Source organism: Thermobia domestica, chromosome 14, assembly GCF_964235325.1.
Source record: "Thermobia domestica chromosome 14, izTheDome1.hap1.1, whole genome shotgun sequence".
In the NCBI taxonomy this organism is placed as follows: Eukaryota; Metazoa; Arthropoda; class Insecta; order Zygentoma; family Lepismatidae; genus Thermobia; species Thermobia domestica.
This window is the reverse complement of record NC_137467.1, coordinates 166,633,278-166,659,093: the sequence shown is the minus strand read 5'-3', so window position 1 is coordinate 166,659,093 and position 25,816 is coordinate 166,633,278. Positions and strand designations below refer to the sequence as shown.

The 25,816-nt window shown below is 36.0% G+C and overlaps 1 protein-coding gene across 6 annotated transcripts in view; it reads left to right on the top strand.

The window, feature by feature from the left end:
- Positions 1 to 25,816, top strand: part of Pfas (phosphoribosylformylglycinamidine synthase) — a 124,518-nt gene that overhangs the window by 18,456 nt on the left and 80,246 nt on the right. For all 6 annotated transcript variants that reach the window (XM_081739139.1, XM_081739140.1, XM_081739138.1 and 3 more), the window contains exons 3-6: positions 7,532 to 7,682; positions 10,469 to 10,619; positions 14,467 to 14,603; positions 22,900 to 23,012. In XM_081739139.1, coding sequence (XP_081595265.1) covers positions 7,532 to 7,682; positions 10,469 to 10,619; positions 14,467 to 14,603; positions 22,900 to 23,012 — 552 coding nt within the window. The remainder of the gene's footprint in view (positions 1 to 7,531; positions 7,683 to 10,468; positions 10,620 to 14,466; positions 14,604 to 22,899; positions 23,013 to 25,816) is intronic.

Below are 25,816 nucleotides of genomic sequence, written 5' to 3'. Positions count from 1 at the left end.
ATCTTTAATGTTTTAGCCCATTAACTTTTGTGAAGAACTATTTTTTCCTTTTTTCTTTGAAATGAACGGAAATTTCAGTCTAATTGTGAAGAAGGTAAGTGAAACACTTACTTCGTTGATTGAGTCTGTAAGAGGTTTCCCACAACCACTTATTTAGTTATCTTGTTCACCACGCACTTATGTGAATATAGAATCGATTTATAAACAGAGTAAGCACTTTTGGAACAAGAGTTCTAAAACTAGCAGAAGACCTTTTGGTGAACTGGTTGTTTATGTAGGAAAATTTTTACATCGATTTCTTGAAAAAAGAACTGCAGTTTCAACGATTCTCCTGTGTACGCTAGAACTTTGAGAGTTTGTCTTAGGCACTTCTTTTCTTGATGCAACTTAACACACTTCACTTTAAGCAGCTGCGCAAAATTAAATTACAGTTGGTGATTTAAGAACTTACTGAGTATGTAACTATACAGGGTGTTACGAAAAGTTGTCAGAATGTTTTGGGATAGATTTCTCACATCAAAAGAACAGGAATAGTTCATATAGACCTGTGCTCAAAAGTGGATAGTTTCGGAGTTACAGGGTGCCAAACGTGAAAAAATGAACTGTAAAGGTCCATAATTTCACTACTATAGAACCTATCATAGTCGAACCGAAACATCACTGAGAAACTGGTATGTAAACTGTTCAAATATCCATTTTTCAGAACCTGTTTGAGAGTACTTAAATCGCTTTCCACCTACCTCTCTAAAAATTGTTGTGGAAGTACTGGAGCATTCTTAAACATGTATACAGTGAAACCTCTGAATAACGGACACCAATGGGACGGGAATTTTTGTCCGTTACTGAGAGGTGTCCGTTACAGAGAGGTTACAAAAATTTAATTTCTCTCAACGGTAATTGTATGCAGTAATATACAGTAAATACATTAAGTATGAGCGTACATACGGAAAATTCAATATGAAAATACTCTATTTAGTACGTATTTGAATTACTGGGACGGATGAAGAAGAAATTCATTTCTATTAAATAATATTATTGAGTTGGGGGATGTGTTAATATGTTTGTATACTGCAAATGATAATGCGTGTATGGTAATTTTCTTAAGGACATGTCATCACCCTGTAAAAAATCAACTAATTCACATACCGCCTATACTAAAAGTAAAAGTAGCTTTAAAAAGTATGCAATATTAATATTAAATTATGAAAATGTGGAGAAAAAATCACCAAATTTCGTGGGAAAAAGTCTGCAGTTGTTGTCTGCAGTTGTTGTCTGCCGTGTACGTACATCCTACGGACACAAGTTTCTGTTCGAAATTTGCTTGCAACTGTTGGATCAATTAGAGAACTTCTGTTTCACCAAGATTAATGGCAAATTTCTTTGTCCAACCGTTTGACACGCCAATTTGTACAAAAGAAAAATTTTGCTTTTCAAAAAAAGTCAGAGAGAAAACATTGCTCGTTGAAAAATGTTATTACAAAACAAACAATGTTTTCTTATTTATGAAATTGTCGAGAAAGATGCAAGGCCCAGAGGAAAAAGCACTAAATTTGTTAGGGAAGGGAAGATCCGTATAGAATTCTTGACCATACGACTAACTCTGCATGAGTGCTTTTGCTTATTGAAGGTTTTCTAGGATTTCCACCAGAAAGCAGTTTATTGCGAGAAGAAAAAAAAAGGATTTCAAGTTCAGCTTGAAGTTGTTCTGTTTGATGATAGATGCACTTGTGGAATGTGTGTGATACTTTCTGTCTCCTGTAATATATCGCAGAACCGAGAATAATTCCTGTCCGTTATGAAGAGGTTATTGAAAAAATTGGGGGGAAAAGGACTGTCCGCGTCGTATCTGAGAGTTTCCACAAAAGGGAGTTTTGTTCCGTAAGAGAACATATATTTTTGCCGGGACAAAAAAAATCTGTCCGTATTATAGAGGTGTCCGTTAAGGGAGGTTTCACTGTATTTGGATAGTTCACATACCAATTCCTTAGTGATGTCTTGACCCGACTACGATAGGTCCCATAGTAGTGGAGCTATAAACTTTTAAATTTCACTTGTTTCACGTTTTCGGCCCCCTATAACTCCGAAAGTATCCACATTTGAGCACAGGTCAATATAAACTTTTTTTCTTCTTATTTTGATGTGAGAAATCTGTTGCCAATATATTGTGACACATTTTTGTAACAACTTGTATATTAAAATTGTATATTTTTATGTTTGTGGCCGATTTCTTTCAAGAATGAGAGATCTCGGGAACCACAAACTTCAGAAACGTGCCTTTTTCGCTGGTCGATCACAAATTTTGTATAGATTTGTCAGTTTTTATTCAAATATTCAAAATAAATGTTTCGTTATTTTTCTTAACTTTTTAGAAAGTTATTTAGAGCCCATAAGGTCAACATTGGGTGATATCAATAAAACGGAGAAGTTACTCATTTCGCCCAATTTTGAAGTAGTTACTCGCATTGGTATCAATAAAAAGAGAACTGAGCACTAGTCGTCTCGGCTGACCTCGGAGAAGCCCCGCCCTTTTGAAGTAACCACACCTCTATTCTCGAGCCGAGTAACTACTACGCGTTTGATATCAATAAAAATCAAAGACTCCTCTGTGATGCTAGTAACTTCTCCAAATTTGTGGAGCAAGCTAAATAGGTGACTCCGTGTGAAATATGGCAGAGTATATGATTGTTTTACTACACAGAAAAATTTATAAACTGCATAGAAATGTTGAAAATGGAGATTACAAAAAGCATTATAAGTTTATGAAAGAAAATGTAGTGATTAGCACATTTTTTAAGGAGAATCAACCGAAATTCGGGGTGGTGGACTACGTAATGATGAAAAGATGCGGGTTTTCTTCAAGGGCGCCGATCCTGTGGGGGCCCGGGCCCCCCAAAGCTCATGTGGGCCCCCTATTGTATTTATGAATATACAATATTTGGCATAATTAGAGTGCAATTTGTCTTAAAATCCCGATATATATACCTTCTGCATCTGAATGCCCTCTCCCCCCAAATTTACAGAGAAATCGGTGCCCTTGGTTTTCTTGCGTTACGTGAGTGATCTGGGATTCCAGGTCGGAATGTCAGGGGATTCTGGTATGGCTCAAAGTACTGTCTATGACTACCTGAAAATGGATTGTTTCCGGAAGTGTGCGTAATATACAAACAACAAAGGCAGAGTGGCAAGAACAATATACATTTCCGGGTGCTATCGGAGCACTTGACTATATACAAGTGGCATTAAAGAAACCTAGTATTTTGGAGACTAATACGTTAATAGGAAGAGCTATTTCGTGGCTAAGCGGTTAGCGTACATGCCTTTGGCATAGGAGACCCGCGTTCGATTCCCGGCAGGAGCTCATGTGGTTTGGATTCCACGTTAATCAGTGGGTTCTGTCTCATATAGGCACGCTACTGAAAAGGACGTTGAACTAATAATCAACTCAACTCAACGTTGATAGAAAGGGTGTATACATGAGAATGTATTTTGTTTATGTCAAGGTGAAAGGGAACACGTATGGTGTGGAAAATGCAATCAGATGGACGTGATTTATGACGTGGGTGGCTGGACTTTTTTAAAAAAGAAAACAAAGGAGCCAAGTGTCTGATTTCGTTCTTAAAGCCAAACAATCTACAAAGACCTTGGACAACACGTGATATGTGCTTGTCGTGTTAATCTTGATATTGCTGGATTCCAATCAACATCCATCAGCTCAAATAGGTTAATTCCCATGGTTTCAGTATTACTTTCTTCTTTCCTTTTTTTTTTATTTTTTCTTCTTTTTTATTTTTGTTTTATTCTCGCTCGAATATTAAAGATTCTCTTTTGAATTTGTGTCTCAGTCGTAGATGTATTTGATATTTCGTTGCATTTCACTGTAATTACCTTCAAAGTTTTGGCTTTCTTTCGTTTACTTTCTGGTAGCTGTGACTTTGAAAGTACCACTGGAAACTCTTTTAAAATATCCACAAATGCACTTTGGTTGAAGCTATCGTTGCTACTTGCCCGTTTCATGGCTTTTAAGATACTACGCCATAGATTAAAAACAACGAAATGACTGCGCGATGAAAGGGAGAAATGAGTAATCACTTCTTTTATTGATACGACTTAGTGCTACGTGCAGAGGAAGCGCGAGTAAACGTTCATAAATCTGGAGCAGACTAGACCTGAGTAGTGGCTTGTTTTATTGATACGAAATTGAGGGAGGAGATTACTCCAGGTGTAGTTACTCCGATTCTCGAGCAGGACTTCTCAGGGGTAGTTACTTATTTTTATTGATATCACCCATTGTCTCTAGGGTGTTGCTAAGGGCGGTATCCTTATGTTAGGTAACCAATAGAAGAGCCACGTATATCGGGTTGACGAACATTCTAGGCGCTGTGCTTGAATTTGAATAGCAATATCTGTTGTCTACTGGCAACTACAAAGACAGAGAAAAGAGCTTCAGTGTTATGTACTTGAACATGGACTTATAAGGAAAACAAATTCAGTTTGATATCTATCACTTCTCGAAGTTTGGCACAAACTCACCCCAACATCTATATATTAAAATATATATTTTTTGCTTTTCTATAGCAATTCATTCCCTTTGCCAATCTTTCCGTACTTCACTTGTGTCTTTAAAGGGATATGTAGAGATACAGTGAGGAAGTAAGATGGTGATTCATGGACATATTAGGGTAATGCACTGTGTAGATAGCGCAGATTCAGCTAGTAATACTGAAACTCAAATTTGTTGACATTTAACACGTTATGTATGGTATCTGATCTACTTAAAATATTATAAAATTCTGCTGAAGCAGGTAGAAGGTAGAATAATAACACCCGGAAATCATTTTCTTCCACTACTAGTTTTATTGCAAAACTTCCTGTTGTAAAACAGTATAATACAATTCCCCTAAATTAGTACAAAGTTTCACTAGTGTTACCACCCAGTTTCCTCAAAATAACCTTTCACCGAAAATATTTACGAAGGAGTGCAACTAATTTTGTGACTGACCCATGGAACTTTTAAAGTAATAGATAAAATACGCTCAAATTTTGCACCAGGTAAATATCAGCAGTGGGACATTGTTTGACATACTCTGCAATGCTATCAGATTAACATTATTCCAAACCCAATATCAAGGTATGTTTTTCCAAATGACACTATGTTAGATTATTACAAATTTTAAATCTACATGTTAAAGAAAAATATACAATATACACATAGAGCGCCTTACCAGTTGTAACGTGTAGACGAAACATATATAACCTTAAAATTGCCCCCAATATCCACAGCCCTGCGGGAAAGGATCTCATCCTCCCTCCCTTTAGAATAGAAAATTATAAAAGGAGAGGGAAGGAAAATTCCACTCCCCCACTACTGAGAACAATGACGACGCAGTGGGATGATTCAAGACTGGAAAAGGCTTATCACTAAATATTCAAAAGAGAAGTATTCTACCTCTAGTATACTACTAGAAAAACTTCTACGACTACTTGTGAAGTCAAAAGAATTTCTAACAAGCAAAAATTTTACTGTAACAAATCTGAGTTTTTTATATAGAACGTAAATAACCATTTAACAAGTAACAAATAGGAGTAAATTGAAAATCTCTGATAGTAACAACTTTTAAGTTTAAAGTCTTCAACAAAATGAATAATTGTTTTGAGAAAAAAACGTTTTCCAATTGAAAAGGAGAACTGAATTTAATAATTATTCCAATACTAATTGTTCGTTATGAAAAATAGTACGCTTTTACAGTAATTTTCAATTGTGTGAAACTTTCGTACTGCTAAGCGATTTCCGTAGCATGAAAATGTGGGAAGAAAAGAATTAAGTATTAATGGGTCTAGTAGCAGGTTGCAGCTAACGAAACACGTTACAATTTCTTTCGTTTTCCTTTTGGCGTTTAACTTAAAGTTACAAGCCTTATCATTCATTTAGTAGTCTTCTCTTGCCTGAAAATTAGTATTACGGCAATATGAAATTCTACAATAACTCTTCTTATTATGACAAAATAGTTGATATCCTTATGCAAGGAAGCAGGTTTCAACATGTTATTTATATATACGATATCTTGCTTGCATGTTCATTCAAAAGGTACTATGTAAGTTAATGTGTGTGTGTGTGTTTTTTTTTTTTTTTTTTCTAATTCAGAAAATATACTTCCGTTAATCTCAAGTAATCTCATATGACCTTAGTAATATTAATGGTCAAAACCAAATACTATATTTATCAAAGCCAATTGTAAAGAATATTTAACGTTAATGAAATATAGTTACGACCCATTTTCTTTTTTTCCCCCCTAGTATTCTAAGTTAACCATTCGCACTCACCTCCAAAGTAGCACTATAACCAGCTCCTGGCTTGGAGCAGAGAAGTAGGCAGCAACGTGACATCATCTCGAGCGCCACGAAGCTTGTGCCTTCAAACCACTCTTCAAGGTTACTTGTGAGCAGTGCTACCAACTCTATTAAAGTCTAACCAGCTTTGCGGTAAGCCAGAGTTTCATCTCACAATCTTTCGTTTACAATATTTTATTTTTATTATGAAACTTGGGTGAGTTACGCAGTGTAGATCCCAAGCGGCTGGTGTAATTGGAAAAATTATCCACCGTTTTTAGATTGAAATCACCTATTTCCAATAATTCCCCTCATTTTCCATTATTTACTATCTTTACTCATAATTGAGTTGGCCAATGGCCCCGGACTTTCGATATACTCTGTATAACGTTCCAGTTAGGAAGATTTTGGATGGGGGAAGAAGATGAGAAAATAATATAAAGCTGGATCTTCGGGGAGATGGCGTGGCACAGCATACTTAATGACGTGATTTTGTTTCTGTTGCGGTACACTTTCTTGGTTTAAGTCATATATAATGATCGCACGGAATCGTGAGGCTTGATCTAGATCTACCAATTTCAGCATCCAATAGAGGGCAAGAGTGTATCATGGTCGTCAATCCCCACTCATGAAATTTTGGCAGTGTCGTTTCTCGCGCTATACGGAGAACATCTCTTGAGGGCACATTGTTTCTGATTACCGCGAAGTTTTCGTTTTGTTTATTTTTATTGTTATTGTTGTTGTTGCCACTTAATTCGAATAATTGTTAAGTGTTCGTGTTATAGTTCTTTAAGCGCTGTTTCTTTGTCACTTGTTCGCCATGTCTTCTAAGTCTGGCAACATTGTTGGTCCACTTCTGTTGTTTCACGTTTTCTCAACTGTGCGTTCGGAAAACGGCTTCACGAATTGTACCGAATTCTTCCGATGCATCACACGTGAGGCAAAGCAGTTCTATAGTTTATGTAGAGCCCAGACTTCACTAGTCGTCGCGGTTACTTTAGTTCGTGTCTCTGTCACAATTGAAATCTGTTCTAATTATTTGGATTTATTTAGTGATGATTATTCAAACCTCTATAAAAGAGTTTCTTATAATATTTGCTGGTTGACGTTATATAATACATATCAAGCGAGTAAAGAATAGTCCATACTATATCCAGTGATGAATTTTCTCATAATTTTGATACTCTGTTGTTTCTTATTACAGACTAAATTTTTCGACTGCTTTTTCTACGAACGCTGTGTCAATATGTCATTCCATAGGCTTGAGCCAGATCAATCGTCTGGAATTATCAACTAGGTATTTGCTGAAGTTCTCAGAAACTAGGAGTAACATTAGTCAAGAATTAGAAGAACAGGTAAATAAGCTAATTAGGTTTTTATTTATTTTTCCTTCTAGTCGTCTGGAGTTCGATCAAGTAAGCAGTTAATTGATTAGGTTTTAACGTCTCTTTTCAGAGCAAAGCCTATATAAGACTTGAAATACTGTTCGAAGTGGGATCTGAAGCACTGCTTAGGTTTGTGTACTAGGCAAGTACATCTTTCATCTCCAAAGGATATCGAACCTAGAACTGTAGACACAGAAAAGATGCACGTGAGTCATCTTGCACAGAGTGACGTACTGCAAGTAACAAGTGTGCAACTCATGTGCATTCATATATTTTGGTTCTTTCTTTCATTTTAGCCCTGTATTGTCCCTGATGCTTTGTTTCTTTTTTACTACTTGATTTTTTTAAAAATTATTTCTTTCCTGCTTTTAACTCGTTGCTAAGTTAATTAATTATCCCGTGAAATCAGAGCCGGAACACAAATACCATTCAATATACCTATGTCGATTAAACCATTATAGATTGCTTTATTTCAGATTAATCGTGAATAGTTTCTCTGGTATAGAAGTACAAACTGTGAACAGTGATAGTATGCTTCATACTCACCACAATAATACCAAGAACTAAGGAATGTTTTTGAGGAACACGATTCTCGTCATCAGATTTCGTAAGTCTTGAAAAGTTTAAAAAGGTAAAAATATGTGGAAAAGTGAACGGATAAAAAATATTCCTTACAGGTATGAAAAATTATATAGGTCGAAGTTAAAAGAATATTTGTATCAGAATAGCTGAGTATGTTCATTTTACTACAGCGACGCAACTGGGCTAGTTGTCGCTCGGGGCAAGAACTCATCTTAGCGCTCTGCCCTCCCCTTTCCAGACCTATTCTTTTTTTCTTCTTCTTCAAGTACTAATGCTTGATTTGAAAATTGCAGTACATAATTTAATTTTTAGCACAAAATAAAACATCAACTAACTAATATTTGATTGCCAAATAATTTGAGAATAGCATGCTTGACATATTTTTGTAGTCTTATCATATTAACTGCAAATCACAATGTTTTTGGAAATATATTGGGATGTGCATATGTGTACAGTGAATCAATGGTCTGTTGCTTTAGGATAGGAATATTTAATTATGACACACACTCAAGCTGTTGTCGCGAGTATTATCTCAGCCATTTTGCAGATCTCTTTAAATCGATGTAAGCTAAATGAAAACACAAAAAGCTGGAACTAAAATTTAATTTTGCGTGCTCTTTTGACTGCAAACGTTTTTACAATATAGGCTCAAACGATAGGTTTCAAGCTAACTTATGCCTTATGGATATGATCCTAAGTTTGGTGAGTCATTGTTGTTCTGTTAAGTTTTTGAGCTGATTTTTTATGATCTTTTAGTTTGCTAAAACTCCTTTTCTTGCGTTATAGTAAAAATAAATATTTGCCTAGTTTTGCGCCCCCCCTAATCCAGCGCCCGGAGCAAAAGCCCCATTCCCCTCTCCCATAGTTATGTCACTGTGTTACTAGCATTCCCGGTCCGAAATAATTGTTTGGGCTGTCATTGTATCGTGCGGAAAATAAACATGGTATTGCTAATGTAAGAGGTTTGATGGTAAGAGCAGAAACTACGACTGAATGCAAAATTAACGAATCTTTTTTTACATTCATAAATTAAACCTTGCACTCAATCTGGACAAAAGGGGGCGCGGTGGCTCAGTGGTAGAGCGTTCATCTCTGGTGCTTGGGGTCCCGGGTTCGATCCCAGCCCCCCGCCAAGTGAACTTTGTGGTGGACAAACACTGTGCTCGTGGGTTTTCTCGGGGTTCTCCCGTTTCCTCCCACTTTCTTCATTCCACCATTTCACTCATCTCTCATCATCACCGTCTCCTTTAGCCTCACTGGCATAACCGTGGGACGTGAAACTCAAAGATTTCATTTTTTTTTCAATGTGGACAAAGGTGAAATTAACCCGATTTGAAATTATCGTTTTACCTTATACTACCGCTGTTTGGAAAGAAAGATGAATAACAGTGGCGAACAGTGCCTAGGTTCATGGTGATTTACGTTGACTCATTTCCCTTAGTGAAATGATATCTTTACGTGAAATACATATTTATTAAAAAACCAAACCAAACCAAACCACTTGATATGACGGCCCGATTTGTGGGCCTGAACCGCTCAACGCCATCTGTTAGCGACTGGCTTAACTACGTCCAGTCTAGCGACGAACGCGGGGTCCGGCGTATCAGGAGCTTTCGAGACGTAATGGCCGTCCCGTCTTTAATTCACGTGACTCACCAGTTTGCCTCACGACACTGGGGGGACGCCGAAAATTGGGGAAGCACCAGCCGGGAATCGAACCCGGAACCACGTGGATGTGAGTCCAACGCTCTAACTAGACTACGGTGTCCCCTTGAAATATATATTTATTACGTATATTTATTTCGATTCATTTTCTTTTTTTTTTTTTTTTTATCCTTTCACTTTCTCACATATTTTTACCATTTTAATCTCTTTCATACTTAAGATGGCTGGTGATGAGGACCATGTTTCTCGGAACCGTTCCTTAGTTCTTAGGATTATTTAAGGTGAATATGAAGCATTTGATTTTATTTGCTATAGTTTCTCTGTTGTTAATATTCAAAGAATAAAGGTATTATTTTGGCTCACTCTGTAGTACTTATGAATTGAAAACACTAACTAGAAATACCTAGGTTTCAGATCACTGTTTATCATCAAAACATAGAGGGGAGAGAAGAAAGGATTGCTCAAGAATTAACAGTAGAATTGATTTTATTTATTTATTTATTTTTAAGGTTGTGGCTTCGTTGCACGATCGAATGACACAATGTCCATATGTTAAACCAATCGAGAGCTTTGATCTGGGTATAGTACCTGAACAGTGGTATGAAGTGGATGTTCTTCAGCATGGAAGGAAGGCATTGGAAGAAGTAAATGATCACTTGGGTAAGCTGTTTACTTCTTGGTGAGCCTCAGCAGTAGATATCTCACGTTTGAACAAAGGAAAATGAAATGAAATAAAATGTTTGAGTTTTACGTCCCACGTTTATGCCGGTTAGGCTAAAGGAGACGGTGATGCTGAGTAATGAATGAAATGGTGGAATGAAGAAAGTGGGAGGAAACGGGAGAACCCCGAGAAAACGCACGCATACGGTGTTTGTCCACCACAAAGTTCATATGGTGGGGGCTGGGATCGAATCCGGAACCCCAAGCACCAGAGGTGAACGCTCTACCACTGAGCCACCGCGGCCCCTTGAACAAAGGATTGCGAATTAGATTTCATGCTACTAGGATCTAGATCTTTTGCGATGATGCTAATATTGAAATTGAAATTTTCTGCAAATAGTTGTTTTTATGAACATACGAGGTTTATTCGAAAAGTATTTGACTTTTATTACTAGAAAAGAAAATTTGTATATCCAGATACCACAGTCATACAGTAATCTTCTTCAAAGTAATCCCCTTGGTCTGCTACGCACTTCATCCAACAGTTCTCCCTCTATTGGAAGCAGTGCGGGAACACCTCTTTTGGGATTGTGCGCAATTTTCCGCCGTATTCTGCACGTTGTCTTCTCTGGACTGATATCTAGTTCCCTTCAGGATCATTTCCAGCTTGGAGTAAGGCCAGAAATCACATGGAGCCATGTCATGACAGTAGGAAGCCTGACGAAGCGCCGGTGTGCTGTGTTTGGCAAAGAAAGTCTGTATCAAGTATGAAGAATGGCCAATGAAATGTCAAGAATGCTTCGTCCTTGAAGGTCTGTGGAATCTTGCGGATCGTTTCCGTTTGCAATTCTCCAAGCGTAACACAAAGTTTAATACAGTAGTATTGTTCAAGTGTTCCAGTCATTTTGTTGAATAGAAATTCCGACGCTGCTCACTTACACTTCCTCATTCATCGACGGTGTGTTGATGACTGACTACTTCTGCAGACTGGAAAAAAGAGTACGCACATTAGGATCACCTACACATGTGCATCGAATCACGCCGCCCTAATTACATTTGTTTACGAAATAATAATAATAATCAAGTCGGATATATATTTTTTTTAACAAACCTCGTTATGTTAGAGCAGCTTATAAAGTTAGAGCAGTCCAGCAACTGCTGCCTGAAGACATGGATGAAAGACTATTGTCGGTGATTCTGGAATTTGTATCATCAGAAGGGAAGGAACACGGTGGTTAGTACTGAACCGGTAAGGCATGGTTAAATCTAGATGGATGCATTAATGCCCAAAATTCTCGAGTATGGCCAGCGACATCCACATACGCTGAAGGAGTTACTTATGCATTCACAGAAAATTGACATTCGGGATCTCAGATTGCGTAGTCGTGTGTTCATTACATTTTTTTAGGAGACAGTGACCTCTGAACGAAATAACAATAAAAAAATATTAGTAAGAAGAAATGTTTTCTCGTAATGTTGAGCAACTTTTTGAACACCCTATATTAATTAAGCCTGGTGGCCTTATTCACTAGGTTGATTCACTCATTTTTGTCAAAAAGTAATTCGATCTTAATGTTAAGTGACTTAACTTGATGAGCAAGGTCACAGCGTAAGTGGCTGAAAGCGTTCAGAAAACCTCATGCAGACACAGTCAACCGTTACTATTTTTGCTTATCTTTATGCGTCGATTTCTATTTTAATTAAATATTATTAATTAACTTACAGATCGAACATAATTTCTCAAATTAAACTTATGTGTTTGTAATATCCACACTTAAATTTCAACACTAATTCGTAACATTCATAATGTATTGTTTCTTCTCAATGAATATACTCAAAGCATCCTTCAACTAGAAATCTACAGTTGTATGTACAGTTAACACCGAACATCTTTCTCTAACTATCGTTACCAAGGCCAAGTACAAATCAACAACAGATAGTTAGATTAGTCTTCGAAACAAAGTGCCTTTTATGTATATATATATATATATATATATATATATATATATATATATATATATAGATAGATAGATAGATAGATAGATAGATAGATAGGGTGTTTCAAAACAACACCGACAACGTTTGGAAGTGATTCCTGACACCAAAATAAGACAAAAAGTATAGACTAACCTGGGTGCACAAATGCTTCCTTTCGGAGTTATAGGCTGCCGAAAACATGGAAAACTGGACTTTAAAAGTCCAAAGCTCCAGAACTGTGGGGCCTACCGTAGTCGGGTCAAGAATTCACTTAGAAACTAATACGTGCGCTATCCAAAAATACATGTTTCAGAATCCTAAGGTACTCACGCAACATTTTTTATAGAATGAGTTGGCTACGGCCATATAATTTGAAGTACTCAACAACTACTTCTACAAATATTGTTGCGGAAGTACCACAGGATTCTGAAACTCACGCATTTGGATAGGGCACATGCTAGTTCCTAAGTGAAGTCTTGACTCGACTGCGGTAGGTCCCATAGTTTCGGAGCTATGGACCTTTTAAGTTAATTTTTTATGTTTTTGACCCCATATAAAGGTACTCCCATATCATTTTTTATGTTTTCGACAGTCTATAACTCCGAAAGAAAGCATTTGGGTACCCAGGTTGGTCTATACTTTTTGCCTTATCTTGGTGTCAGGAATCACCTTCCAAACGTTGTGGGTGTTGTTTTGAAACACCCGATATATATATATATATATATATATATATATATATATATACCGTATTTACGCGTGTAAGCCGCGCACCCCCAATTTCTGGAACGTTAAAATTGAAAAACAAAAAAAACAAAAAAACAAATAAAAAAAAACGTGTTAGCAGCGCACATCAATTTTCTGAAGAAAAAAAAACGGTACAATGTATTTTTCATCCTACTTTTAATCATTAAAATTGTTATACACAGAGACAATCTAACAATACTGTGATTATTAACAGAAATCACTCCCGTGCCTAGCTTTCTTCGTCACTGAGGAGCTGGAGCACGTATCACCATCGGACTAAATAAAGTCTTCGCTCCCATCGCCATTTTTTAAAGCTGCGGACGACAAGATCCTCTGGAATTGAATTCCATGCTTCAATAATCGATTCGCACAAAAGGCGAAGTGCAGGTTTCTTAGTTCGGCCAGTTGGCGTAGTTTCGTGTACTGCAGTTGCCATCCATTCAGTGTACAGTCGCCGCAAGTGGTTCTTGAAAGGCCGGTTGATGCAAAGAGGAAAAATGAGCTGTAACTTGTCATTTTATATTTAAACTTTTCTACTCTTGTAAAATTACTCATAATATTCCAGTATTAGGTTAATAAAAACTCCCCGTGATTTTAAATGCTTGGTGGCTCAGTCAATTCTACATTTCCTCGTGTATGCCGCGCACCCTGTTTTTTGACATCGTTTTTGTGCAGAAAAGGTGCACGGCATACACGGATAAATACGGTATATATATAACGAAGAGGTTAGCGGAAGACTGTGGAGCATGGAAGCTTCTCAGCTGCGGCTAATGACCTGCCAATAAGAACAGAATACGCATGATGATATAAAACTAACTAATGCTCCCATATAGTTTTTGTTATTGAAACATTCTTCATAAAGGCGATTCTGCAACATCATAAATTGAGATCTCATAATTTTACCATAATTGCCATTCTAATTTCCTCATAACGGATAAAATTTCATGTATTCGTCTCTTAGGTTTGTGCTGGATTTATTGACACTAGGAAGTAATCTGTGAAATCCACAAAAAATAAAAGTTCTAATCTGAAATGAATATCATGTTTTCTTTTTGTAAATCATATATCATGCTGTATTTGTAAATAACCCGTGTATGAGTTTAAAAGTTGTATATATTTGTTGCAGGTCTTGCGTTCGATGATTGGGACTTAAACTTCTATACAGATCTGTTTAGAAACAAGCTGAAGCGTAATCCCACGAGTGTTGAATGTTTCGATCTTGCTCAATCCAACAGCGAACACAGTCGACATTGGTTTTTCAAGGTAAGATATTCTGAGATTTTAAAGTGAATGTTAAAGGGCGGTAATCGCCAAAAGATGGCATCTTGTTTTTCCTGTCTTTCCAGTGTGTGTACAGCAACGTATATTTCTGAACCCAAGACGAGGTTTCTTGTCTCAATTTATTGTCCAAAAATATGGGGTCGTCTTACTTTCGCGATATATGATGTGGAGTTTTTCTTTACTAAACAGACTTACGAGCTTCCATTAAATTCTAACTTTACCTCTCCCTCACGTACCGCTGTAGTCTTGAACGTTTGCAAATTCAGTGGGCTTTCCATTGAGGAAGATTAAGGAAGATCTGTATCTGATGTGAGTTTTAGTATAGTTTTATAGTAAGTTCTGAAAATGTATTCAATATGTGCTGTTGGTGTATTTTTTTAAAATCCTTTGTTTTAAAAAATGGAGGTTGCCTGGGATTTACTAATATACGGTTTATATGTTTGTTTAACTGTAATAATGCAATCTAAGAAGATTCTCTATTCTATCTTGATAGCAAACGATTAAAACTAGTATCTCTATAGTAATAGATAAACGCGGGACAGTTTATGCTTCAGACGACCCCCAAAGAAATATATTTAAAAGCAATATAAATTTGAATGATAATATTTTCAACCTTACATGTGAGAATAAAGCATAAGTGCTATAGAGGAATCATCAAGAGATGGTCCCTGAAGTTTCTTACCACTTGCGGAGGAATAATGAAGCCCCTACTTTGGGGCTAGTGTTACTAACCACAGTCACTCTGTGTTACGCCATTAGGAAAGCTGCCAATATAGATGTACCGAAGAAGTTTTAATACGTGAGTAGTGGCAACGCCGCTGCGAGCTCTCAAAGACCTTGTCTTGCTGGCTCCTGTATAGGCCTATATTAATTACAAATAATTAGGTTCGATTCCCATGTATATCGTTTTAACTACAAATGAGTACAGTTACGAAAAGTTACTGAAGTTACTGTTGCTAACTAGAGCACATTTCCTTTTTATATCACAAATTTTATGCTTTTTCTTGAAAGTAACGTTGAAACCAAGTATAGTCGATCTACATATTTCACATACCCGAATAGCAAAGGAGAAAACTTGCCAATACCAATTGAAAAACATTTCGCCTTATGTTGATTTATTTCGTCGACAATGTGAAACGCCCACATGTACAAATAATTGAAATTAGCTTTTTTATAATAACTAAAGTATATGATATTTATATGTGACAAGATGCACTCTTAATTGTCTAGAACTTTACATTTTTAACAAGAAATGTTATTGTACAACAACGCTTACAGTACAAATTTTACGATGCTCTTGTTAACATGTTCTTATCGAACCAAAAGATGAACTCTACCGCTCTTCCTATACTACATTACGTCGATCACCACTGTAATTCCTCTAACAAGAACATAAAGCATGCATAAATAACGGTAGTTTGCTGGAACAATGTAATCTAGTCACAGCTAGTGGAGAAGACACGAAGATAAGAAACGTCTGCTACATATTAATTAGTTGTATTTCCAAACATACGAACTCTGTAAAGTAGGAAGATAAAACAAAAGCAGACTCGCATTTAGAAGCAGTTTACAACATTCATTCGACCGCGACTCACTTTAAAATTACCTATATGAAGTTAGCCAAAACTGAATAAATAAAAACTAAATTAAAATTACCTATAAGAAGTTAGCCAAAACAGTAATAATAATAAAAAAACTAAATTAAAATTACCTATATGAAGTTAGCCAAAACTGAATAAATAGAAACTAAATTAAAATTACCTATAAGAAGTCAGCCAAAACAATAAATAGAAACTAAATTAAAATTACCTATAAGAAATTAGTCGAAACTGAATAAATAAAACCTAAATTAAAATTACCTATAAGAAGTTAACCAAAACTGAATAAACAAAAACTAAATTAGCTTCTAGATCTGAATGTTGAAATTTTGCCCACAGACAACTTAAATCGATTATGAGATCCATTGATTATCCATTTTCCATTTTATTAATATTTTGCGTAGTGAATTTAATTATTTAAAGTATATTGCTGAGACTTAAAGTTCTCTCTACAACGAAAAAGCAAAACAATGTTTAAAAAGAAACGGTTCTTTTCACTAATGATTCAATCTGACTGGTCGAAATTTTAATTTCTATCTCCCTAATTTGATTGAATTATTGTACCTTCGAAAAACAAATAATTAAAAAGAGATACCGTCAAATGGGGTGAATAGAAACACATTTTTGGCTATATGAGAATATAAGTCTGGTAATGTTAAAGATTTCGCGTATCAGATTATTCCAAAAGAAAGGTCTTAATATGCTAATGAATTTCAGTAAACGTCATATTAATTTATCAACTCCACTTTTCTTCACCTTGATTTTTCTTAATGTTTCTATTCACCCCTACCCATGGGGTGAATAGAAACAACTACTTTATTTTCATTGTTGTTTCTTTTATACTATTGGAAAGGTAAAAAAGAAACAGCGTATTTGTTGAAACGAACGATTTATTTGATACCTGCAAGATATTAGTTCAATAAGACCAGTATTACATAAGTTACAAACTTATAAAACAATACAATGCACAATATAGGTATAAACGACCATATAGTTTTGATGATATTTGAATAAGATTTAAACCACTGAAATCATCAGGGAAACTTATCATGAGTTGAGTTGATTTTGAGGTTTACGTCCCGTTCAGCAGCGAGGCTATATGAGACGTGGACCTACTGATTAACGTAGAATCAGAACTACGTGAGCTCCCACCGGGAATCGAACCCGGGTCTCCCACGCCAAAGGCGCGTACGCTAACCGCTTAGCCACGAAGGGGCCCGAAAGTTATCATATACTTAAAGCGTGCTGACGAACTCCTAATAAAACCCAACAGTTTCGTTTTGAAAATTTCATTGTTTATGTGCTCTCTTATAAAACACTCCCACATATGCATCATGTTCCCATTTTTGCACTTGGGTGCTGAATAGTCTCATCGAGTTTTAGCTTCTCATTTTACCACAGCAAAATCACCAGCTTTAGAAAACCATCATCTAGTTCGTGATCGTCTGGAATGTTGTCTTCTGGAGTGTTGTCTTTCTCCTCTTCCGACAATACAAAGGTAGGTTGAGTTTCGTTGTGATTTGATGAAAATGTATCATTTTCAGAAAACAAACCAAAACTCTTACCAGAAACATCTATTCGTACTCTCTTCTTCCCTTATTTAATTTTTTCATCTTCTCTCATGCTCCTGAGAAGATCCATAAGGGAACGGTTTACAGTTTTTCAGAAAACAAACCAAAACTCTTACCAGAAACATCTATTCGTACTCTCTTCTTCCCTTATTTAATTTTTTCATCTTCTCTCATGCTCCTGAGAAGATCCATAAGGGAACGGTTTACAGTTTTTCAGAAAACAAACCAAAACTCTTACCAGAAACATCTATTCGTACTCTCTTCTTCCCTTATTTAATTTTTTCATCTTCTCTCATGCTCCTGAGAAGATCCATAAGGGAACGGTTTACAGTTTTTCAGAAAACAAACCAAAACTCTTACCAGAAACATCTATTCGTACTCTCTTCTTCCCTTATTTAATTTTTTCATCTTCTCTCATGCTCCTGAGAAGATCCATAAGGGAACGGTTTACAGTTTTTCAGAAAACAAACCAAAACTCTTACCAGAAACATCTATTCGTACTCTCTTCTTCCCTTATTTAATTTTTTCATCTTCTCTCATGCTCCTGAGAAGATCCATAAGGGAACGGTTTACAGTTTTTCAGAAAACAAACCAAAACTCTTACCAGAAACATCTATTCGTACTCTCTTCTTCCCTTATTTAATTTTTTCATCTTCTCTCATGCTCCTGAGAAGATCCATAAGGGAACGGTTTACAGTTTTTCAGAAAACAAACCAAAACTCTTACCAGAAACATCTATTCGTACTCTCTTCTTCCCTTATTTAATTTTTTCATCTTCTCTCATGCTCCTGAGAAGATCCATAAGGGAACGGTTTACAGTTTTTCAGAAAACAAACCAAAACTCTTACCAGAAACATCTATTCGTACTCTCTTCTTCCCTTATTTAATTTTTTCATCTTCTCTCATGCTCCTGAGAAGATCCATAAGGGAACGGTTTACAGTTTTTCAGAAAACAAACCAAAACTCTTACCAGAAACATCTATTCGTACTCTCTTCTTCCCTTATTTAATTTTTTCATCTTCTCTCATGCTCCTGAGAAGATCCATAAGGGAACGGTTTACAGTTTTTCAGAAAACAAACCAAAACTCTTACCAGAAACATCTATTCGTACTCTCTTCTTCCCTTATTTAATTTTTTCATCTTCTCTCATGCTCCTGAGAAGATCCATAAGGGAACGGTTTACAGTTTTTCAGAAAACAAACCAAAACTCTTACCAGAAACATCTATTCGTACTCTCTTCTTCCCTTATTTAATTTTTTCATCTTCTCTCATGCTCCTGAGAAGATCCATAAGGGAACGGTTTACAGTTTTTCAGAAAACAAACCAAAACTCTTACCAGAAACATCTATTCGTACTCTCTTCTTCCCTTATTTAATTTTTTCATCTTTTCTCATGCTCCTGAGAAGATCCATAAGGGAACGGTTTACAGTTTTTCAGAAAACAAACCAAAACTCTTACCAGAAACATCTATTCGTACTCTCTTCTTCCCTTATTTAATTTTTTCATCTTTTCTCATGCTCCTGAGAAGATCCATAAGGGAACGGTTTACAGTTTTTCAGAAAACAAACCAAAACTCTTACCAGAAACATCTATTCGTACTCTCTTCTTCCCTTATTTAATTTTTTCATCTTTTCTCATGCTCCTGAGAAGATCCATAAGGGAACGGTTTACAGTTTTTCAGAAAACAAACCAAAACTCTTACCAGAAACATCTATTCGTACTCTCTTCTTCCCTTATTTAATTTTTTCATCTTTTCTCATGCTCCTGAGAAGATCCATAAGGGAACGGTTTACAGTTTTTCAGAAAACAAACCAAAACTCTTACCAGAAACATCTATTCGTACTCTCTTCTTCCCTTATTTAATTTTTTCATCTTTTCTCATGCTCCTGAGAAGATCCATAAGGGAACGGTTTACAGTTTTTCAGAAAACAAACCAAAACTCTTACCAGAAACATCTATTCGTACTCTCTTCTTCCCTTATTTAATTTTTTCATCTTTTCTCATGCTCCTGAGAAGATCCATAAGGGAACGGTTTACAGTTTTTCAGAAAACAAACCAAAACTCTTACCAGAAACATCTATTCGTACTCTCTTCTTCCCTTATTTAATTTTTTCATCTTTTCTCATGCTCCTGAGAAGATCCATAAGGGAACGGTTTACAGTTTTTCAGAAAACAAACCAAAACTCTTACCAGAAACATCTATTCGTACTCTCTTCTTCCCTTATTTAATTTTTTCATGTTTTCTCATGCTCCTGAGAAGATCCATAAGGGAACGGTTTACAGTTTTTCAGAAAACAAACCAAAACTCTTACCAGAAACATCTATTCGTACTCTCTTCTTCCCTTATTTAATTTTTTCATCTTCTCTCATGCTCCTGAGAAGATCCATAAGGGAACGGTTTACAGTTTTTCAGAAAACAAACCAAAACTCTTACCAGAAACATCTATTCGTACTCTCTTCTTCCCTTATTTAATTTTTTCATCTTCTCTCATGCTCCTGAGAAGATCCATAAGGGAACGGTTTACAGTTTTTCAGAAAACAAACCAAAACTCTTACCAGAAACATCTATTCGTACTCTCTTCTTCCCTTATTTAATTTTTTCATCTTCTCTCATGCTCCTGAGAAGATCCATAAGGGAACGGTTTACAGTTTTTCAGAAAACAAACCAAAACTCTTACCAGAAACATCTATTCGTACTCTCTTCTTCCCTTATTTAATTTTTTCATCTTCTCTCATGCTCCTGAGAAGATCCATAAGGGAACGGTTTACAGTTTTTCAGAAAACAAACCAAAACTCTTACCAGAAACATCTATTCGTACTCTCTTCTTCCCTTATTTAATTTTTTCATCTTCTCTCATGCTCCTGAGAAGATCCATAAGGGAACGGTTTACAGTTTTTCAGAAAACAAACCAAAACTCTTACCAGAAACATCTATTCGTACTCTCTTCTTCCCTTATTTAATTTTTTCATCTTCTCTCATGCTCCTGAGAAGATCCATAAGGGAACGGTTTACAGTTTTTCAGAAAACAAACCAAAACTCTTACCAGAAACATCTATTCGTACTCTCTTCTTCCCTTATTTAATTTTTTCATCTTCTCTCATGCTCCTGAGAAGATCCATAAGGGAACGGTTTACAGTTTTTCAGAAAACAAACCAAAACTCTTACCAGAAACATCTATTCGTACTCTCTTCTTCCCTTATTTAATTTTTTCATCTTCTCTCATGCTCCTGAGAAGATCCATAAGGGAACGGTTTACAGTTTTTCAGAAAACAAACCAAAACTCTTACCAGAAACATCTATTCGTACTCTCTTCTTCCCTTATTTAATTTTTTCATCTTCTCTCATGCTCCTGAGAAGATCCATAAGGGAACGGTTTACAGTTTTTCAGAAAACAAACCAAAACTCTTACCAGAAACATCTATTCGTACTCTCTTCTTCCCTTATTTAATTTTTTCATCTTTTCTCATGCTCCTGAGAAGATCCATAAGGGAACGGTTTACAGTCTGAGGTGACTTTTGCTGTTCTGTTTCTTCTCGTTCATTGTCTTTTTTTGGCAACATCCTCAGTATTTGGTCTCGACAAAGGGGAAAAATTCCACACTTTTCAAATCCAGCCCTGATATTTTCCTCCTTCAGTTTCACATTTTTTTTTTTTTTTTTTTCAGGAGACTTGGAAATCTGTTCTTAGAGATGGTTGATACATTCCTATCAGGTCCTTTTTTCTGCTCCTCAAGAATTTTCCACTCCTTGAGGAATTTCAAGAATTTCCCAAGAAGTGTTTCTATTCACCCCACTAATTAAAAATCAAAACAATAACCCAGTAAAGTTAAATTTTGATTAAAAATAATTTACAAAAGGAAAACTTTTACTATGAACGTCAGTAAATGAAACAACAAACTACAAAATAGGCATATGCTCAAATGCAACAAATATGAAAATGTCATACTTACCAAGAAAGTTTAAGGAGCGCTAAAATACCGTGTAAGATTTCAGTAACACATTAATGCTACTGCCGTCTACCTCAGTGTTCCCAACTCAGTAAAACATTTTGTCTCTGCCCTGGACACTTTAGCCGTATAAGACTATGTTAAGAAATTTCAGTTTTCTTGATTAATTTATCGTCCAGATAAATCCAAAACTAATCTGGGAGTTTTGTTTCTATTCACCCCATTTGACGGTACTGCTGTGATGTATCAGTTGACGATTAGTCCTTCAGCTTAATTTTGGGTCTTAGTGGCTTGTTTGATTTGTAATCATCTTTGATCAAGAGATTTTACTAAGGAAAGGAGGATACAACCGGTTTTTTTGCACACCAGATGCTCTATAGGTAAGAATTCTATAACACACAAAGAGTGAAGAAGTGACTGTCCTCCATCATACCGCGCCGATGCATTGCGTTAACCACTACACCACACAGTCCGCTTTCCAGAACAGCCACTCACTCTCTCACTCTCGAAGTCCGTGCTCTCATCTCGGACAACGTATTGTTACGAGCACGACCTTGAGAGTGAGAGTGAGTGGCTGTTCTGGGAAGCAGATTGGGTGACATAATGGTTAACGCATCGCCACGGTATCTTGGAGCCGAGTTGCGGTCCAGTCACTTAATTTTTTTCACTCTTTGTGGGTTATAGAATCGCACCTATAGAGGATCTGGTGTGTAAAAAAGCTGTTGTTTCCTCCTTTTATTAGTGTATATGAAATCACAACCGTGATAAGGTGCTAGTTATATAGACAAAGGATTGTCCAATTACAGCAGGGGTCTGTGGTACAACTCAGGTGGTCAAAGACCGACCTCGAGAGTGAGTGAGTGTGTGGCTGTTCTGGGAAGCGGAGTGGGGGCGTAGTGGACAATATGCCGGAGGTCCCGGGTTCGAGTCCCGGTCCAGTAAGTCACTTTTTCACTCTTTGTATGTTCAAGAGATTTTAGTTGAAATAACAGTTTTTTATACATGTATCTGATAAGTAATAAATTAATATTAAGAACTACGTGCAGTAACACTGAAAGACGTAAAGTCTAAGTAAAAAACGTTTGTTTGAAGTTTCAAAATTGAAGCAAGAGAAGTAATAATTATTATTATAATTAATTTGATTCATTGTTTATTTTTTAAGGGTCGTATGGTGATTGATGGAAAAGAACACCCATCGTCTTTGATAGACATGATTATAGATACTCAAAAAACAACAAATCCTAATAATGTGATTAAATTCAGTGACAATAGCAGGTAGGTTATTATTTTATGTCATAATCGAGAAGAAGTTCATGTGCTGTCATTCGAGAAGTACGTAATATATACAGGGAGGTAGGTAACTCCACCGAAAAACTTTGGGAGGTGGTTCCTTATACAAGATGAAAGAAAAAAAGTTCTAATAAACATGGGTCGAAAAACGTCTTTCAGAGTTATGAACTACAGAAAATTCGAAATATCACGTTTCAAAACGCCCTGGCTTAGAAACTATAGGGTCTATCCCAAGCGGTTTAAGGAATTACACAGGAACTGATATACACTCTATCTAAATATCCATGTTTCAGAATTCACCGGTACCAGCGAAACGAACGCACCATTAGTACTTAAAGGAGTATCCCTATACCTCAACTTCCTTTTTACACTTCCTTTAACCGATAACGGAGGATGGTAAAATATGGATATTTAGATAGAGCACATACTAGTTCCTGTGTAATTCCTTAAACCGCTTGGGATAGGTCCTATAGTTTCTAAGTTAGGGAGTTTTGAAAAGTGATTTTTCGAATTTTCAATGAATCATAACTCTGAAAGGAGACGTTTTTCGGCCCATGTTTATTAGAACTTTTTTCTTTCATTTCGTATAAGGAATCGCCTCCCAAAGTTTTTCGGTGGAGTTATCTACCACCCTGTATAACATACAGAGATGCAGAAGTGTATTAACTTCTAACAAATTATTCACCTACTAATATTAAAATGAAATAATCTTTCGGTTTAAAGTCCAATGTTTATGCCCTTTAGGCTAAGGGAGACTATGATTAAGACATGTGACTGATGATGGAAAAACTGGTAGAATGGAGAATATGGGAGGAAACAAGAATGTCCCGAAAAGAACCACGGACATGATGTCTACTACAAACTTACTTGACCGGGGATCGAACCAGGGACCCCGCACACTAGAGGTAAGCGTTCTACCACTAATCGAATGTGCCCTCTCCCCCGCCCTCACCTACTAATGTTTCTCAGTCAATTTTTGTTTCAATATTTTGAGTGCTACACTTGGGCATTTGTTCTCAGGAACAAACACAGGTTTAAGTCCTTTTTTACAATAAGATCTTAACATTTTTTTTTCCAACAAAACTGGAAATTTGATTGCAATTACGTAAATTTTATCAGTACTGGTGGTCAATTGCTAGTAATCTGTTGGCTGCTCCTATTATTATATACAAAAAAATTTAATATATATATATAATTTTTAATATACATTTTTAATAATATATAAAGATTAGTTCACTAATCTACCTACTAATACCATTTTTAATGCGTTTTTTATATGTTCCAAATTTATTAATAAATAGTAAGTTGAAGAAAAATCCTGTTTTTTACGAGAGTCCGAGTATGAGGCTTAACATAATATATCTTTATTTTGGGTCATTGTATGCCAGAAAATGGTGGATTTTATTTGTCCTTTTTTTGCCTTTTTCGGCGTTTTTTTGTTTATTGGTCTTTTTCAAAGCTTTTTATAGGTCTTCATGTCTTTTTTTGCACTTCATCTTTCGATAATAAATTTACTGGCCATTGACTCAAATCAACACCACCTCTTAAACATCTTCCCGTTAGTAAAAAAAATTCAAAAGATAAGACATTCTTCAACGACTGGACTGATAAGATCAGATCTGCAACAATCACAAGTCAGATAAGGAGGCGTAACAATGTCCTCCAGCAAGGGGGATGAGGGTGGAGAAGTTTTCTTATTTTAGTTTGTACTTCAGTTTATGGAAGGTCAGACCGTTAACATGCCTAGTAAACTTCCTTTAACAGTCATTCAGTGCTTTCAAAGGCGAATGATGTACAGCAACAATTAGAAAATGTGAAGGTGAAATTGGAAAAGCTTTCAGCAAGAAACTTAAGGTAGTCCTTGAAAAAAAATGGGTGTGCAAGATAGATGAAATATTGAGAGGATAAACTTTTGATGTGATATTTTCCATAAGTAGAAGCTTTGCTTTGTTATAATTAAATATAAACTAATTATTTGCTGAGCAAAACCATATATTTTCATTAAAATTCAACACGTGTTAGTTTCACCAACTAACTCTTTGACTTCATAAGGCACTATGTAAGATACCAGGAAGATACTAGTACCAGTAAGAAGAAAGATATCTTAGCTGTTGTATGTATATACGATTGTACAGTTATCCTGTATCACATAGTGTCTGATGAATCCAAAGAGTTAGTTGGTGAAACTGTAATACGTGTTGAATTTTAATGAAAATATATAGTTTTGTCAGCAAATAATTAGTTTGTATTTTGATGTGAGTGTTTTTGAAGAGGAAACCTTGCTTGCTTCAAGTATGCACTCTTAACATCTGTTGATGTGGAGAAAAATTTCTCAATGTATCACAACGTGCTGTCAGAAGACCGACAAACCTGTACACCTAAGAACCTGGAGATGACTACTGTGGTATACTGCAATGCCAACTGATGTAAAATTTCTGAAGCTCAATTTCTGTAACTCTAGTATGTTTAAGCAAAATATGATTTTTGTTACACTATAATTTCAAAATTCTGAGCTGAGTCGGTAAGTTTATTCTTACTGGTAAAAATCGTTCATTCTACATTCTCCAAGTATTTTTCACTTGCATTTTAAAACAACTACAGATTTCTTCAAATTGTCTTAATCTATATATATATATATATATATATATATATATATATATATATATATATATACATTAAGGCCAGAGCGGCCCAAGGGTGGGTAGTTGCCTGGGACGACCTCGTCCGGGGGGACAAATAAATTAAAAAGTTTTGAATTTTTACTGAACAGTTGCTGATCTGTTTCCACC